The 13,166-nt window shown below is 36.5% G+C and overlaps 2 protein-coding genes and 2 long non-coding RNA genes across 13 annotated transcripts; all 4 read right to left on the bottom strand.

Moving 5' to 3' along the window:
* On the bottom strand, positions 6-2,241 carry LOC104762695. Of its 5 annotated transcripts, XR_002036513.1 has the most exons (9): positions 2,158-2,241; positions 1,594-1,685; positions 1,314-1,470; positions 1,052-1,232; positions 883-957; positions 524-776; positions 374-430; positions 130-274; positions 6-28 (listed from the first exon to the last, which is right to left on the bottom strand). It is a non-coding gene; the product is annotated as an uncharacterized LOC104762695 (long non-coding RNA). The 5 variants fall into 5 exon arrangements; XR_002036516.1 differs by having other exon boundaries at positions 883-1,232; positions 1,554-1,685; XR_002036514.1 differs by having other exon boundaries at positions 874-1,232.
* LOC109130608 lies at positions 2,351-3,918 on the bottom strand. 3 transcript variants are annotated; one of them, XR_002036519.1, is made up of 6 exons: positions 3,672-3,918; positions 3,338-3,582; positions 3,107-3,173; positions 2,813-2,885; positions 2,613-2,715; positions 2,351-2,398 (listed from the first exon to the last, which is right to left on the bottom strand). It is a non-coding gene; the product is annotated as an uncharacterized LOC109130608 (long non-coding RNA). The 3 variants fall into 3 exon arrangements; XR_002036518.1 differs by having other exon boundaries at positions 2,357-2,715; positions 3,338-3,423; positions 3,505-3,582; XR_002036517.1 differs by having other exon boundaries at positions 2,357-2,715.
* Positions 4,436-10,629, bottom strand: LOC104762693 (transcription factor MYB39-like). Of its 4 annotated transcripts, XM_010486032.2 has the most exons (11): positions 10,426-10,629; positions 9,505-9,586; positions 9,056-9,135; positions 8,551-8,677; positions 7,763-7,816; positions 7,089-7,304; positions 6,777-6,835; positions 6,158-6,648; positions 5,703-6,023; positions 5,488-5,617; positions 4,436-5,398 (listed from the first exon to the last, which is right to left on the bottom strand). In XM_010486032.2, exons 9-11 carry the CDS (start codon positions 5,833-5,835, stop codon positions 4,726-4,728), a joined length of 936 nt encoding a protein of 311 aa, XP_010484334.1. In that variant the 5' UTR covers positions 5,836-6,023; positions 6,158-6,648; positions 6,777-6,835; positions 7,089-7,304; positions 7,763-7,816; positions 8,551-8,677; positions 9,056-9,135; positions 9,505-9,586; positions 10,426-10,629; the 3' UTR covers positions 4,436-4,725. The 4 variants fall into 4 exon arrangements, with proteins under 4 accessions (XP_010484334.1, XP_010484333.1, XP_010484336.1 ...); XM_010486031.2 differs by having other exon boundaries at positions 6,158-6,835; XM_010486034.2 differs by lacking the exon at positions 6,777-6,835 and having other exon boundaries at positions 6,158-6,243.
* On the bottom strand, positions 11,280-12,790 carry LOC104762692 (50S ribosomal protein L29, chloroplastic). Its single transcript, XM_010486030.1, has 2 exons — positions 12,374-12,790; positions 11,280-11,639 (listed from the first exon to the last, which is right to left on the bottom strand). Exons 1-2 carry the CDS (start codon positions 12,707-12,709, stop codon positions 11,457-11,459), a joined length of 519 nt encoding a protein of 172 aa, XP_010484332.1. The 5' UTR covers positions 12,710-12,790; the 3' UTR covers positions 11,280-11,456.

The following is a 13,166-nucleotide window of genomic DNA, read 5'->3' as shown; positions in this document are numbered from 1 at the left end:
ATTCCCCCAGAGTTCTTAAACCAAAAACCTGCATCACCAAAAGCATACATAACCTGTATCAGAAACCGTTTTTTTATGACTGAAAATGAACCTATCAGAGCGGAGAGAGTATATAATGGAGTATACAACCTTATGCATTGCTCCTGAAAGCACTGACTGACTGAGACCCAACTGGATCATCAACATACGAACAAGCTCCTACCTTCCTTTTGACATAAATAACACCAGAATTGAAGGGGTCACTCTTGTCCCCAAAGCTCCACCAATTTTTTCTCTGTGTCACATTAGTCAAAATTAAAATATGTTAAAACCAGCTACACAAAATGACCAAAGGAAAAAAATGGAATATATACAAGTAAATGGCATCAATCACCTTCTGGGACGAGCTCAATCTGTTGGGGCCAGTATCGGGACCACAGACACACATTCTCTGATGAAAGGAAGCAGATATAATAATATGGTGAGGAGGTATTTCATGAAAAAAAAAAACTTAAACTAGAACTGAGCCACGCTGGTATATGACCTTAGTTTTCTGATGTTAAATGTCAGAGAATATATCGTCGCCTGAAGCGTCTGGGCTGACAAGAAGTTCCTTGAACCTAACTCATAAAAATGAATCATGAATCCTTTTGTACTTACGTACGTCCTTTTTGTCTTGAGGTAGAAGGAACGGATCTCTGACACTGAGCCATGCATGATAGATACAATTGTCAGGATCGGGTCAAAGCAGCGGAAGATGGCAGCTTGGGATCAACGGGGAGAATCAATGATTTTCCCTAGTTACAACAGGTCAAAAACAAAGCACACAGGAAAGTCAGTCATGATGCTTGTCGGTAAAAGAAAATGTTGGAATATATATTCTCAGCACTTTACAACACAAACCAAGATCCTTTAGATTTTCCTTCTCATCCAGTGTTCTGCTCCGATCATTTTCAGGAATCCAATAGCATTTTGAACCTGTCTCAAGACAATTATAGTTATTAGGACTAGTTTCATGACAATTAGAATCAAATTACCTGTGATAGCTCAGTATTTGCATGCATCTTCTCACCATTCCAGCTTGAATATGAAACAATCACTATGGAAACACCTTTGTAAACTGCATCAGCATAAGCAGGCATGCGAACACTAAGAAGACCATGTAAATAAGTCACCGTGTTATTCTCATTTTTTCCTCGGGTTTGTCCCACCATCTCCCATGTAATGCTTGGCACATGTTTGCAACTTTATCCCTAACAAAATAATACGCATGAAAGGAAGAGCATACTTATGTAAGGCTCATATAGCACAACCAAAAGTTAGCAAAACCTTACCTGCCACCAACGAATGGAAAGCCATGCTTAATTTCTTATAGTTGGAAGGAGGCTCTCCTTGTGTAAACCAAGTAAGACATATGTCATGTCTTCCACAACTTTGTGATCCTCGCTGTAGCTCTCATAACACCTACCCCCATCTGGTATCTCTACAAACCTACAAAAATCGGGTGAGAAACAACTTTAACAAATGTAGAAAGTACCAAAGATATGAAAGAGTGCCAGATCTATAAGACGCACAAGGTGAAAACTTATAAGATCCAGAATACAGAAACTTTACTGCAATGCGAGGAGCAAATGTGTATGAAATTCCAGTGGCTCCGACTTCGACTGCAGTAGCTGCTCCAATCCTGTTATCCAGATCAGGATCCTCTGTGAAACTAAAATCTATCAGCCGAAGAAATATAGATCGCGTTCATAAAAACAGAGATGGTAAACATGCAAAACCAAATAAACGTTTTAGGTAATGCTTGCCTAGTGACTCAAAGACAAACATTGTGACGGAAGATAGTGGCGTTATAGACAAACAACTGGAAAATATTCAGCATGAGCGCAACAGAGAATTAAAGGGAAAGAGACCAGTTAGTAACCTATGCTTCTCTTTTATAACACCTCGACTAAGAAAAGAGAAGACACCAATTAGCCAGACAGAAGAGAAACAGAGAGGAGTGATTATTAGCAAAAATATGGAAACACACAATAAGACACACAGAAGACATATCATAACCCAAAATTAAAATAAGTCAACCAATAACAACAAAAAAGGTATATAGATGTGAAGTAAGTAACCAGAAACACGAAATTATAGTCAAGCCATCATACCACAAGAAAAAAGAAAACTTACCTCTTGAGAAAATCAGAAGAAACCAAAAGATGAAAGGCAGAGAAGAAAGATTCAACAGAGAAATCCTATTACCTCGACGATCTGCATCAAAAGATAGAGTTATATATCAATTATACAAAAAAAAATGGGTTAAGGGATTAAGAAATGTAGGAAGAAGGACAAAAATCCAACAGAGTAAACGGGTGAGACTAGCCTGGAAAAGAATATGCACCGATCCGATCATAATTTGCTTCCGAAACACCTGCAAGACGAAGAAAGGAACGCAAAGAACAAAATAACAGAGAGCAAAAGAAGTGTTTAGAGGAACCTAAAATAACAGAACGACAAGTTAGTAACCTCGAGTTTCTATAACAAAAGACAGGAACTTAGGCTTAAACCATGAATCTAAACATCACTAGGAGGATCTACTTCCAACCTCACTGCAACAGATTTTGGAGGGAAACAGGAACGAATACCTGAATATATTTCAGATGTCCAGCCTTTTGCTAGTTAAAAAAGAACACAGTTCAAGAACAAACTCGTCAATGAAGAATTTGTGATCATCTCTCATATGAATATCTGAGAAATACAAGACAAATAGGATCAACAATAGCAAATATTAAATAAAACAACGGTTCGGAAAGAAAAAAAAGTGGCTTAGGAGGAAGAACACTACCTGGTCCTGAAGATGTATGGCACAGTAAACAAAAAGGATCCATCAAAAGCATCACCGACCGATCCTCCACAACCTGAAATAACAGAGCAAAAGGTAAAAAGTCGCATAAACATAATAAAAAGCCTTCAATGATTCAATTCAGAAACAAAACTCTAGAAGAATAAACTGAATTAGAGTGACGTATGCCTAGAGAAAATTGCGCGATGATCTGATCATAATTCGCTTCCACATGCAATACGAACAAAGAAACGCAAGGAACAAAACAACAACAACAAAAAAAAGGAAGAACAAAACCCTTGAAGACGGTTAGCTGCACAGAGATGTAGCCATCACTCTCATCGATAAAAGCATCATCCAAAACCTAAAGAAAAAAAAAAAAAAACGACCCTTTATAAAAAGTTACCTAAGTGTTGAAATAAAAATCAGAGATGCGACTTCGTGTTTAGAAGAATATCACAAAACGACAAGTAAAACGCATGAACATATTCACAGGAAGAAAGCAACCGATGAATTTTAGAAACCAACCCCTAGCTACAAGAATAACATGAATCAGAGTGACAACGATCGGTCAAAGCCATCACCGATCAATCATAGCAACCTCCTCCACAAATCTGAACCAACAAAACAAAAAAAAAACGACAAGTAAGTAACATATAACTAGAAAAAAAAAAATTACCGAACCCTGGAGATACGTTTAGATCAAGGAACATGTGAGACATAGCCTGGAGAAGAATGCGTGATGATCCGATCATAATTCTCTTCCGAAACACCTGCAAGACGAAGAAAAAAGGAGCGTAAGGAACAAAGAAACAGAGAGTAAAAGAAGAAGTAAAAGAAGAGTTAAGAGGAAGAACAAAACCCTAGAAGAAATTAGGCACAGAGAAGAAGCGTATCCATCAAAACCATCACTGATCGATAAAATTAGCATCATCCAAAACCTAAAAAACGAAGCTTTTCATTGAACATGAAAAAGCTATGAACAATTCAGTTTAGAAACGAAACCCTAGAAAAATTAACAAGTGAAAACGATGATGGGTTGAAATAGATAAAAAAACAGAGACGCGACTTGGTCTTTAGAGGAAGAATATCACCACACCACCAGTAAATCAAATTACTTGTAACGGACAAGAAACAACAAAGAAAAAGAGAAGATCGAAAAAAAGAAAGAGAGTAAGACGAGTTCAGGTCTGAAAGCTATTGACGGTGGTGATTTGATCTAATATTAGGTTTCAACGGCTGTGATTAAAATCATAAGCCGGTAGTCAAACACCGTTGACTCTTTTGTCCACCTGGCACCTGATGATTTATTAGTTTCCTTTTTGTTTTGTTCTTTTTCTTACGCTCCATATGCTTTTATTGGCAAATTTTGAACCGTTAGATTCATTTACTTGTTTCCTTTTCTTCTATTTCTTTTTATTTTCTTTTTCCTATTTAGATTCTTTCATATTCCCCTTTTTAAAAAATTAGTTTGCTATTTCCCTTTTTCGAACCATTGCGTTCTTAATTATACTTATTTCTGTCGCATTTGTGAATGTGATGTCAAAAGACTCAGCAAACTTGGATCACATTTTTTTCTTTTGGACAAAACTTTCAATGTAACACATACTTTCAACGATTATGAAATTGAAAAAAACAAGAACATTTTTACTACACAAATTTAGAGATCATCATCTGAACAATCGTTGGTTGGTCTCTATATACTATACGTACGGCGAGGACAATAGATATTCAAACATATAGAATGTTCTTACGAAGAACACAAACGTCAAACAACATGTACATTCTAAGACACTATATCACACATTTGACATTATATAAATTAACGTGGAGATACTGAACCAACATGCACAAGCACAACAGTACCAAATAAATACAATCAAGGTTCTTTTGAAACATATACATGCATACCTTACTTAAGACTGATACGGAATGTCTGGAAACATGGAGTCATCAAATAGATGCTGATCAGGCCATTCTACAACATCTGTGATTGCTATTTCTTGGTCATGGCTTGAGGAGGCCTGGTTGCCACCGAAACCATCTACACTCTGAGCACAAGGATCATGAGAAGGCAACATAGTTTGGTTCAAGCTCGGTGGTTCATGGAACCATATTGGAGAACTTTTTTGACTGAAGTGATTATTGTCTATGTTTTTGAGGGATGGGAGGTTGTTGTTGAAGTCTTGAAGATGAGAAGTGAGGAAACCAAGGTCGAGATTACTGGTATTGGAGTTTTCTTTGATGAGGAGATTGAGAATGTTTAAGTCATTAGGGTTAATGCTGCTACTATTCATAGGAGGAGGAGGTTGAAGAAGGTATTGGAACAGCTGGAGCCTAGCCATCTCAGCTTGGAGATTCAGTAAAGCTTGCTCTTCAATTGGAACCTGTTGCTGCAGATCAACAAGTCCTCTCAGGTTAGACAGAGACATGAGCTGAGATAAGCTTGAGAAGATGTCATCAGTTCTTGGCCGATGGGTCATGGGGTCAAAACCCATCTGGATCAGTTTTTTCTTCAGATGAGTGTTCCAGAAATTCTTGATCTCATTGTCTGTTCTTCCAGGTAAATGGCTTGCAATCATTGACCACCTTATAGAATCATTACCGGCAACATTCTAAATGAGTGTCACGAAGCAAGAATAATTCCATATAATATCAAGAATCAGAAGGGGTTTTACTTGTTTCCAAGAACCGCGTGAAGGTTCAGGATGGTCTCTTCTTCTTCAGCCGAGAATTTTCCTCGCTTAATGTCTGGTCTCAAATAGTTTGTCCATCGTAGCCTACAACTCTTCCCACACCTGTTAAGACCTGCATAGATAGAAACAGATATTCACAATAGACTCATATATATCAAACACAAAACCAGGTTTCAATAAAGCTTTAAAGATAGTACCAGCAAGCTTGGGAAGGGCACTCCAGCTGCTATGGCCATGTTTGTGAATATAATTGATGAGTTTATCATCTTCTTCAGGTAACCATGGACCTTTCTTCAGACCAGTTTCATCTGAGCTAGGAGATCTTCCCATGTTTGATCAACTTCTGTATCTAACAACGGTCTCCCTTCTTGTTTTTTACCTTCTCTTTACTAATACTTCTTCAAAGATTTGGTCGCTTGTCTCCTTTCTTCGCAACCACTAACTGCTTCTTATTTCTATATTTATATCAAGTCGACCTTCCCTCTCTCTTTAATGTCCATTCACCACGTGCTTCTTTCCTATTCGCGTAACAAAACAACGCATGTCACTTTCACCCTTCAAATGCCATTTTCTATGCTTTTCTATTCTTTATTCAAACATATACGTATGGCATAACTACTTGCAGTCCTAACTCAAAAGCAACACGACCAACCTTCTTCTCGGACACAATTCAAGATACCGAGATCCTGTGACTTCAGGTTAATATCATGATCAGCCAATTTGTTATATATTAGAGACCTGCAAACATAATAACATGATCAGCCACTTTGCCTGCTCAGAAAAGATTCCAAAGTTTCTACAGAAAGGTTTAGGTGGGGGAGAACAAGGGGCAGTACAGAAATTTGACGAGAAAGCAAACATAGTCAAATCATTTTTTTAATCATTCGCTGACAAAACAAACAGATAAATGATTTTTTAATCAAGCAAACAACAGATGTCACCACAAGGCAGGCCAAAAGAGACAGGGTTTATCCATTTCATAACTCATTGATGTATTTGGTATTCTCTAATATATAACAAATTTTATATTTGTATATCCTTCCTTTGTATCAACCCATGAGCCCTAATATTTGTCTCTGGAAATGAGATAGGTGAAGCATTGGAAAATCCTGAAGCTGAAGTCCAAGATTCTTAAGATACTTACTGGAAAACAAATTAAAGAAAGCAAAATTGGTCAAATAAGGAAACTATAAGTACTCTTAAAGTCTTGTTCAAGACATTTCTTTTGATCTTGAGCAAGTCCTGATATAGCTAAAGTAGGTAATACTTACAGAGCTTTCCTACTCAAAAATGCTTTTCTGGTGAGAAAAAGTATACTAAACAAAGAAACCTGCAACAGAGAGCATATCAGGGTACATACATGAGAACTTATCTAGTTGCGTTTTGTATCCATTTTGTGATCAAATATATAAGCTATACATAATCCTATCATACTACAGATCAATCACAAGCACATAATTTTGCACTTCACTGAAACCAAAATTACGGAAAATGCATATACAGCAACAGGGGACAGACAAATATAAACAACAAAGTAACAATGTAACAATGTAAAGTATTGGTATTATGAGAAGAGAAGTTACTGTTGATAACGGTGACAGGCTTGATGTTGACACATTTTGTTTTGTTGAAAATTGGAAGGAGCTTGTTAGGGGAGAGGTTGGTGCAGAAAATGATCTAAATATCCACCATCTTTGAAACCTACAAGACTTTCTCCCCACTGCCTCTGCATTGGACCAAATGGCATTTCTTGTCTTGTTCTTCTCTGTATTTTCCATAAAGTAACATCATAGGGTTTCCTGTAATTTTCCCAAATGAAAAACAATTGGCCCTCAAGAAACAAATTCTTAGATAATAACTTTCAAGACTAGAGCGTTTTGATCAACTGTCAATTTCCATGTATATAACAGATGCTATTTTCGCGTTTGTTGACTATGAAAATATTCTAGGAAAAAGAAAGACTTGAGTTGCTTGTTCATCTAGGGTTTCTCAGAATGGACCACTATCTCACTACAAGTTCCTAACCAACACATCTAAACCCTGAATTTCAAAGCCAAGTTTGAAAAAACTTTCACCTCTTCCCTATATTCTCTGAGAATGTGAAGAGTATATGCATCGAGCTCAGACATAATCAGTCAGATACACATACAGTGTATATGCAAAGTATTTTTCTACCCAATTGCTACTTGAAATCCAAGAGGTCACTATCCAACTTTGTGGATGACAGTGATATACTTATTAAACTGTTGGTACTTACACAATTAAGAGAATTCCAGATGCTTGTTTCGGTTCATCAGCATCGGTAAGAATCCTGAAAGAGATTGCAACCAGTAATTAAAACAAAATGAGACAAATCTACACACGTATAATCTAATTTCAAGTACAAAATTTTTAACTGCTAAGGATGTTTTCTACTGTTCACATGGAAGCAGACTTTGTTTGGTGATTCCGATCATACAATAATCTAATAATGGTTGAAAATTTCAACATTCTGTTTTGTTAGCTATTGATCTAAAGATTGAAATTCTTTGTTTATCTATAAGTCATCTGATTATTAAATCAATAAATACAGACAAGAACTCAACGCTCAGAATCTTCTAGCGTTTAAACTTTCCTCAAACGTTACATTTGCTAGAAATACACCATCACAAGAAACCTCAATGACATGGGACAGAGATAACAGGAAGAATAACAATGTATTACGATTTTATAAAATAAAGTCATTTTCTAGTATTATATCAACCAAATTGTGTGGGCCTTAAGTGTTGTTTTCTTAGGCATCAACCACTACATGTAGTTTTAGGTGGCTAAAGTTGTCTCATTGATGACACCAATTTACAGCTACAAGACAGTGAAAGATAGAGAAGTAGACAATGGCATTGCTATCTTAATCAGCGCTCCATATAGAATCAATTTAGATGCATCAGTAGTATCTACCATTACATAAAATAACTAGGATACCTATGATTTAAAATTCGGATGAAATAAATGCATCAGAAATAGTATCTTCAATAAATTCAAGAAAAGATGAGTATAATCACTTACGTTACCAGAGTTGCTCGAAGACCAGAGGGAGATCCTGTATCGGATCAGGCTTTAAAAGGTGCATTTGATCAAATATGTTCTGCTATCAACATATGAGGAGATTGATGAATTATACCTGCAACAGGTCCTAAGACAGACAATATAGAACAAAATTTAGAAGAAGCAACACTAAACAATGTATAACATTGTATTTACCAATCCAGTATTAACTATTAATGGCTCTACGCATGGTCAAGTTAAATTAGCCAACTGGACTGTGTCACATAGCACCTATTGATATCTTATGAGATTAATCTATTCCACATGCAGGTAAAAACAACTTTAGTCACAAGATTAAACATTTCTAGGCTAAGAGGCATATATATGGCCACTGAGATATACTTTCTTCAGCAGTCGAAACTTTTTAAGTTAATAATCCTCTCATGGCTGAAATCAATCTGTATTGACGTCACCCAAATTGTAGATAATAACGATGCTACAGAAAAGCATGAGTAGAAGGTTGTACCTTTGCATTATCAAAATAAGATTTCTTAGAACCAATCCATAAAAGCCGAACAAGGATTTCTCTATAGAAGATCCAAGAAGCTGAAAAGGCACAAATAAGAGACAAAGTTAGTGCAAGCTAGAAAGCAAAGAAAGAAAAAGACCATTTACATTGACAGCTAAATTTACAACAAGTCTAAGAGTTCCAGCTTTCACATTAATCAAGAGGAGAATATAAAAAAACGCTCAGCTGAAAAAACATAGAAAACTTTCCAATCAATATCAATATACTGTATATTGCTCAAACCCAGTCAAAAACCAGAAATTTATGAAAGGAAAGCAAGCTTGAAACCATGTTAGAACTGCTTTTATTGAAGCAATCACAGTTGCTTTATGGAGAGAATCAAAACTTGCACTGTAACTAGTAATAGTGAAGGAACAGAACTTTTCTTGGCAAAATCATTGACAAACCTCTGGGATTTAGAGAGTCGATCGTGTTCATCAATTCTTTCACAGGCATCACGAAGAAGACAATAAGAAAATCCAAAAGACCCTGCAGAAGTAACATTTTATGCTTTTAAGGAATTAGTAGTTAAAGTAAAACAGGCTTAAAGGGTTTGGACTTTTCAGAAAGCATGACATCAAGACAAACACAGAGGAAGCTTTTTGCATGAAAAGCAAGTCACATGTTGTGATCCAGAAGTACCAAGATCTTTGCATGAAAACTATACGTAAGACGCTAACATAATAAAATAATGGGGTGTCAAAAGCATTATAAAAAGCTGTGCAAAAGCACATGGCTGGAGTTGGTAATAATACAGGTCTTCATAAAAAAAGGGATACAAAGCAATTCATATACAAACCTCATAAATCACCTTTAGATATGTATTTGTTGTCTTAATCTCTTGTACTTAACATTAACAACACCGCCTAATTGACAAAGCTTTCTACATTGGACCCTATTGTATTCTTTCTCAGAAATAAAAAATAAGCTGAAAAGTTGACGACTTGTTAGTTTGAAATGGAGGATAAGAATTCAATCTAAGTGTAAACTGATGAGTGTGAACAGGACAGTGCAGCTGTCAAAGATGAACCGGAGAAATCAATCATAAACTTTGCATTAAAAAATCAGCACTGTTGACCATTGGTCCATATATAATATAATTGTGGGCAGATAGAAATGTTTTTCTCTTTTGACTTAACCCTTGGATGTAAGATATTAGGTGTATTATCATCGTGGTCTCCAGACGTACTGCTATTTCAACAAGATTTGTTATCCCATTAAAATGGTCAATGATAAATCAGCAGAACATGTGAGAATCTACCACTGCTAGTTAACAAGAGCATCTCATATCAAAGACATCTACAACTAACAACCTAACAAGATCATACCTGTAAGAAAAACTCATACAGCCCTCGTCCTCTCGATACATATTGTGTTCCATATGAAGTCCAAAACAAAGAAGGTAATGGATCAACTATCAGAGATACGGTAGAACAACAGCTCCACCCACAAAGAAGTAGCCCCAAATTTCAACTTCCGAGATATGAATCGAATCTGCAATCCGTATTCAAACAAGAAGTGGATTGGATCAGAACATATAACCTGTAGTATGAAAGATGTGTTTATCCATCAGTAGTGTTCATAGTTCTTAAAGAAGATGACTTCAATATATAAGAGAACTAATAAGGCGATGATGCAGGAAAAGGACAGTAACAGTAAACAAAAACCAAACCCATGACTAATGCAAAACTAAAGAAGTCTCTAGGAGACTATACATATACATATTTTACAGAACCAAGATGAGATTTTTCTAAGACTTTTCGATTGCATAAACGAAAGTATTAATCCGCGAATCGCTGAGTTTCGTTCAATCGTGAAATCTAGGGTTCGATGCCCCCCCCCAAATATCATCGGAATTCGGAAACATCATCGTACTATTAAGTTTGAAACTGTAAAGACAGATCGCTTTACCTCCTCCTAGTCCTCACCTCATCCACCCGGAATTTACCACCGAATACCTCATCTACTCGCATTCTAAGCCACCCTCTTGATTCCTAATTTTCCCGCCAACTTCTTTGGATTTTTCCTTTTTTTTTTTTCTTTTTTTGGTTGTTGTTGAAACTGGATTTATATGAGACAAAAGAAAATAACACGATTGTTTTGGTACTAAAAAATGTATTTATATTTTTATTTTGTTCAACATAGTGATTCCAAAAGGATTTAGCTTTCTCTTGATGAAACATTGACGCAAAAGATAATTAAAACTTAATGAAAATTCATGTAAACTACATCATTCATGTTTACACCAAACAAAAAAAGAACAAGATGGTTCAGCAACAATAGCAACAGGGGAGTAAACAAGCAATCTCGAGGTTAAAATACAAGAGAGAGAGAGAGAGAATCGATGGTGGTGTGGTTTTCAAGCAGATTTGGCAGCTTCGGCTGCTTCTTCTGCAGCTTCTTCTTCTTGAAGCTTCTTCAGAGAAGGAGGTGGTCTTGGTACAATGCTTTTCTTCCATTGTCGGTCCAGTTTCCTTGACAATCTTTTCTTTATCCCTTCTTTGATCTCCCTCTCTCTTTTTACCGTCAGCATCCTCGCTACCTGAATATTTATTTACCCACAACCAAAAATAACATATCTTTAGTACCACCACCAAAAAAAGAGACAGAGGTAAAGCCACTTAATATTGGTGCATTAAATGACTGAACAAAAACATAGATCAAAGCTTCATGATTCATTCGTCTCATTGAAATCCCCCGGTAATCAGTAAGCCAAACCAAGTAATTTTCAGCCAAAACTTAGTTTGGTCCATTAACAAGACACTGCAACAAGCTCAAGATTCATGTCTAAAAGAAACAAGACACTGCAACAAGCTCAAGATTCATGTCTAAGAACATAGAGAGAAGCTCTATACAAGACTCTCTATATAAGAACATGAAATCTCGGCTCTAAGCTATAATAAACACAGAGATAGGAATGAATGAATGTTAAATCTCTAATTCCATTGCATCTCCTACCAAAAAAACAGTATTAGATACCACAAAAAAATATGGTCCTGACAACTTAGCGATGTTACCCATTGTTATAGTTTCAAGTTCACTAAAATCTGCAGAACACACACAAATTCACAGTTTCCATAGTGATAATTTCAATGTTTCATCAACAAACCACAAATCCCAAACGTATTGAATCTTTCAAAGACTCCGCAAAATCGATTCCATATACACAATCGAACAAATTCGATGTGAATGCCAAGCAATTTCGACTCTCATTAGTCATAAAAGAGTAAAATTTAACAAACGAAACGAACCAACAGAATTAAGAAAAAAGCTTACTTGTTTCTTCATTCGACGAAAGTCACTAGATTTGAACTCATTCCTCGCCGATTTCTGAAGACGAAGCATAAAAAGCTCTCCTTTAAGGTCAACAACCTCCTCCTGTAACTGCTCCGTAGTCTTCGATCTTATCTCTTTCAATTCCGCCTCTCTTTTCGACATCATCACCACCGCCGGTTTACGAGACGACGAAACCATCGCCGCCGCGGGCACGCGAGCAGAAACCTGGTGCTGAATTCTTACACCATGGAACGAAGAAGAAGTTGAAGTCGACGAAGCAGTTCCTCTACGGAAAATCGCCGCCGTCCCCGGCGTTGCAATTGAGAGACTAAGCATTGTGGCTATGGCGGAAGTAGAAGATGACTTCACTCTCCAGCGATTTTGAGGATAATGAAGGGAAGAAGAAACTCTTTGAGATAAGGCTTTTCTTATATCTTTCTATTTGCCCCTCTACTTACCTTTAATTACGAAAAGTTCCAAATAGTATCTCAAATTACAATTTGGAGCCAAACAAAACATAACCATTACGGTAAATCCCTAAAGTTTCTAAATTGCAAATAGCTCGAAACACACTTATGTACATTCATTAATTATAGGGGGGATTTGGAATCAAATTTTTGATAATCCGAAATGTTTACAATCAAACAAACATTCTCTCTTTTAAAAAAGCTACAAAGTACAAATTTTTGCACCCCATCTTTTCCTGATATTTACAACTTATATCAATACATTGTTTTCTGATTCCGCCGCAGAGTAAAAATAATTATCAGCAGCAACCCCCCCCCCCCCCCCC

Source organism: Camelina sativa, chromosome 18 (assembly GCF_000633955.1).
Source record: "Camelina sativa cultivar DH55 chromosome 18, Cs, whole genome shotgun sequence".
In the NCBI taxonomy this organism is placed as follows: Eukaryota; Viridiplantae; Streptophyta; class Magnoliopsida; order Brassicales; family Brassicaceae; genus Camelina; species Camelina sativa.
The sequence above is the reverse complement of the archived record's forward strand: the minus strand, read 5'-3'. Positions and strand labels throughout refer to the sequence as shown.